Genomic DNA, 4893 nt, shown 5'->3' with positions numbered 1-4893 from the left:
GTTCTAGCATTTTTCTTTCATTACACTCCATCTTCTGTTTCAATTTGGAAGATCAGTAATTTTTTTTTTTTTTTTTTACTGTAATTTACCTGAAGTATTCAAAGTAATGAAATGACTTGAGTAAAAATGCTGAATTAACAATTGATTTGATTGATTTTAATAATTACTTTATGATTGGAAAACAAAAACAAAACTTGAAATTTGTTCCTCTTCAGCAATTTTATCTTCTCGATATGGTGGATCTTGGAACTGACTTTAAATGTCTGTCGGATTCAACGGACCTTGCGAAAGTTGTAACAATTCAGGTACGAAACTTCTGGTTAAATATAATAAATCAACTTATCTAGAACTATTTTAATAAATGTTGAAAGTAACAAAGTTTATTGGGTTAGCTTGTAGATTTGGTGTGATTGTCTAGAAACATTCAACCTGACAGCAATATTGTGAGTAGATATTTTTAGAAACATGTTAAGTTGGAGATAAGATTAGATATAACTTATTAGGTATAAACAAATTACTGGAATATCAATAACATGAACTGGTTGTGAGCTAGCTGTTCATAGATATTCTGGAAACAAAACTAATGTTTTAACATGTGTTGGGGTTTGGATTGGAAGGTTCCGGCTGTATTATGCCACCTAGCCCACTTTATACTGTGGGGATGCTATAACTGTGACAGTCAATCTTGCTACTTGATTAAAAGTATGAGGGTGAGAATTTTCTGCTAAATGGTACGTTTCAGACTATCCAATGTTGCCAGGGGTTGTTCAAGAGATTAGCATTAATCCAATAAAAGACAAGAGAATACACAGAGAGCTTCTAATTTTCAACATTTTTCTGGAGACTAGTGGGTGTTGCCGATTGGTTACCTTCCTCTCTAGTCAACAGTTGTAAGTTAGGATTATATGGCTATTAACTATGCCTGAATCTCGGCGGCCTCTGACAAGACCATTTAGCCCATCTGTCACATAAGGCTAACTTGGACTGATAGTCAGAATACAAGGTGATGTTTATGTAAATAATATAAATACTTTTGTCCATTATAAAGTTTACATTTGCATAACCTTTGAAAACATATTTACATTTTTCAATATCCCTCTGTATTGTACTGGTATTTACTCTCGTCTACCGAGAACTGTTAAATCGGCAATTTAGGGTCAAATGAACAATCTATAACTCTGACGTCGAACATTATACCGTGTTCAATGACAAGGAACCCAGTTTGTAGATAATAAAAGTTTGGAGTCAGCTTGAATAGGTAATGATGAGAAATTTTATAATATTATAGTTTTCTTCATTACCCATTCAAGCCGTCTTAACTTTTATTATAACATGTTGAATGGCACTCTGTATAAGGTTGTGGAATGTTCACTCTGACCCCCCACCCTTGCACAGTGGGTTAACAAGGTTCATAGATACCATTACAATGTTTTGAGGTGATAGAATGAGGTGGCAGTATTTCATGTTTACGTGTTCTTGTTATTGTAGAACATGATTCATACCGGTGATGCAGTTCCTGTAGTTCAAGGTTATCTGTGGATAAAAGATCCCAGTCAACACTTGTGGAAAAAGTTCTTCTTCCAGGTTAAAGAAAATGTCCTAAATATTTCTTTGTATGCTGAGGAGAAGGTACGTGTATGGAAATCTTCCACCAAACCAGATTTAATATTAATAATTTAGTAAGATGTTCTTTGAAACTGGAAAAAATTACTTAATTGTACTGATTCAGTACAATTATTATGTCTCCATAGAGAGACGTGCTGTTTTTTTCTATTGTTTCTTATTCTTTTATTCTGTATTCTTCTTCTTCTAAACACTTTCCAGTCAAATGTCAAACAACACAAAAGGTTCCTGTGCAGTCATATTTATCAGAATCAAGATAAAGTGGCACAAATATAAATTTTCATACATGTTGACATAAAAAAATCAGACCTTGTAAAAAGCATATTTTTGTTTTTCTTTAATCAATTACTTGGCTATATTTTGACCAAGTTACATGGGATTTGGTACAAATTTACGTTTTTATGGGTCTCGTACATATACATACAAAAATGTGGGATATGCCCAATTTTGTTAAATAAACCCATAATTTTAGAGGTTTTGGTCAATTACTTAGCTGTATTTCAACCAATTTACATGGTACAAAGATGTATGGGACCTTACGGGTCTGAATCAGTGGTATACAGTTTTAAACTGTTATGGGATCAGAATTGGCCATGTTGGGATAGCATGGCGGGGACATGTTGCATTCGTCTTTGAATGTTGACCTCTTTAATTAAAACGATGATCAAAGTGTCCACTAAGTCCTGGTGACTTGTACTCCTGTACCTGCAGTGATACAGGGGCATTGACAGCTTTGTATATAAGGATAGTCAAGTTGTAATTTTTGAAAACGTTTTTGCATCATTTAACTAAAGAGCTAATTGCTAGAATCTAATTATTATAGTAAAACTACCAATTATGAGAGAGTGTACTTTCTGCTTCTTTGTGCTGGATTTTAAGTTTACTTTTATATTATTAGATTCATTGTGAAAATTTCCAGGCGCCACATCAGATGCATCCATTCGTAGATCTTCGGAGCTGTGATATCTACTTCCCTATAGAAGGGAACTGCATTGGAGCTCCAACTGAATTTTGTTTCTCTATAAAGGTAAGTACTTTGATATTTTATGACTTAAAAATTATATTATCTTAAAGTTGAAAAAAAAAGTAAACTGTGGAATAAAATAATTAACCCACTGACAGTGGCTGCTTTAAATGCATGCAGAATTTTTGCAAGCCATACACCATATACGGCACACTTGCCGGAGGCAGACTATATCTTATACAGAAAGTCAACAGTCCATGGGTTAATTTCAATAAGAAATTTGAAGATAAATATGGTAAATAAAAACTTTCCTTGGTTAGTGTTTGAAGATGTTTCTTTGTATCTCTTTCTTGCTATGTGTTAGATATACATGACTGTTTAAGTTCAATGCGATTGTTATGATTTAGATAGTTTAAGTACAGTGCAACTGTTATATTTAGTTATTTTTTACAAGTGATAGTTTATTATGTAAATTGTGGATTGGTGCTTGTTGTATTATTGCATCATGTTACTAGAACCTTCTAACTTTTCTCCTTGTTTTAATTGAGTATTATTGTATCATAATATCTCATAGTGTATGAAACGTTCTAGGCCTCAGTCATTCTGTAAACACGCATCCAAAATGTATTTTCAGTTAGCTAGTTAGTAAGAGTTGGATATATAGATAGATCTAGACTACATGATTGTGAGTTTAGCTGTAAAGAGTATATAGTGGTGATTTTTAAAGTGAAATTATCACAGATTGTATTGTAATAACAGAATAGAGAAGAATAATTCATCTTGTCAATTGTGTTCTAAGAGAGACAATTATTTAAAGCTCTGGGTACATCTGTGATAACCAACAGTGTAACAAAAACATTTATATATGTATGTTTGAATTTTTTTAAATATATTATATTAAAACAAGTGTGTTGTTTATTTATTGTCAACAAGTCGCAGACACCTACTGTAAAGAATGTGACCCATACATAAAAAACCTAACACTATGGCTTTTAAGAATACTAAACCAAAGTTGTTGTTTTTTTTTCTAGCCAAAACGAAGTATAGTAAAGACCACAAATGACTTAAAATGGTTTTGTTGTGAGAGTCGGAAGCAACAACACTGTTGGATAGTGTCTCTACGGGTAGCAAAGGTAATTATCACGAGTGTCCAAGTAATCAGCACATGAATGTGAAGCTTAAAGTGTGAAGTTTTAATAAAAATTAGTTATAAGGTAAAGAGCCTTATGAGGGCTAAAATCAACTTGATGCAGTATTTATCAAAGATCTTTCCGAGGCTTTTGTATACAGTATTTCAACCAAATGATGATCTAGGTTTGACAAATGACTTGGAGATTTATTAGTTAAAAAAACAAGCTTCGATATATTTGGGACAGGCAAATATTTACATTCTAATAATAATTCTATGTTACAACATATAACTATCAAAATAACCATGATTTCAATTATCAGGAAATTATTAAAATTGTTAAGGTAAAATACCATTGTGAATGTTTAGGTCAAAATACTTTCAATTGGGACCTTCCCGAGAAGGTTCTTACACACTATTTACTTTGAATTCTTGTGGATTTTGAAACTAGGATTCATCATACAAGACATTATTATAACAGTATCTTGCTTACATGTTCTCAAATGTTGTACTAAATTGTGTAGAATGAATGTTATTTTATATGTTATATTTGAATCAAAACATAACCACAATGATTCCCCCATTGAGGGAATGTAACAAGAAACAAGCCAACTTTGTATTACACTATCCTAATAAAAAAAAAAAAAAAAATCTCACAGTATCACGTGCAAGTACAGAATAATAGCAAAGAAAATCATAAGTTTTTATGTTTTTAAAAAGAATCCCGGTATGTACAATGGAAAGGAAAAAATGTATAGTTGTGAACTTCAACAGAAGTACAATGAAAATAATAAATTGTCAGCAAGTACCTCATTACAGATAATCTTGCAAGCTGTCTATTAAAAAAAATATGTATGTTTAAAGCATATAAAAGTATCCCAGACAGGTTATGAGCAATTTCATTACACCTGAAGGCTTGTAATGATTTTACACAATTAAATTCTCCTAAAGTTTAAAAGTTCCGCTTGAGGTGGTCCCAGTAAGAAGTTGTATATACGGATGGAACCTGCATTCTCTCTACTTGCAAACTCCCTGTCAACTTCTCAACAGAATGCTGCTGATACGGTACTTTAAGACAGAAATTTGGTTATTGGTTGACTATTACTATTTATTTTCTCTTGTGCAGTATGGGAAGAAATTGCGGGAAAACTATGAAGAACTGAAGACAAGGTATGGT

At 32.3% G+C, this 4893-nt stretch overlaps 1 protein-coding gene across 1 annotated transcript in view; it reads left to right on the top strand.

Moving 5' to 3' along the window:
- Window positions 1-191: 191 nt before the first annotated feature.
- The window catches only part of LOC106473938 (growth factor receptor-bound protein 14-like), a gene marked incomplete at its 5' end in the record, with an annotated part of 9329 nt that continues 4627 nt past the window's right edge, over window positions 192-4893 (top strand). Inside the window, 5 exons of the mRNA XM_022402329.1 lie at window positions 192-305; window positions 1489-1629; window positions 2522-2650; window positions 3619-3720; window positions 4843-4891. Coding sequence (XP_022258037.1) covers window positions 192-305; window positions 1489-1629; window positions 2522-2650; window positions 3619-3720; window positions 4843-4891 — 535 coding nt within the window. The remainder of the gene's footprint in view (window positions 306-1488; window positions 1630-2521; window positions 2651-3618; window positions 3721-4842; window positions 4892-4893) is intronic.

The sequence above is a fragment of the Limulus polyphemus genome, unplaced genomic scaffold (genome assembly GCF_000517525.1).
Source record: "Limulus polyphemus unplaced genomic scaffold, Limulus_polyphemus-2.1.2 Scaffold6656, whole genome shotgun sequence".
Lineage (NCBI taxonomy): Eukaryota > Metazoa > Arthropoda > Merostomata > Xiphosura > Limulidae > Limulus > Limulus polyphemus.
Note: the sequence above shows the minus strand (reverse complement) of the source record. Positions and strands in the feature narration are given on the sequence as shown.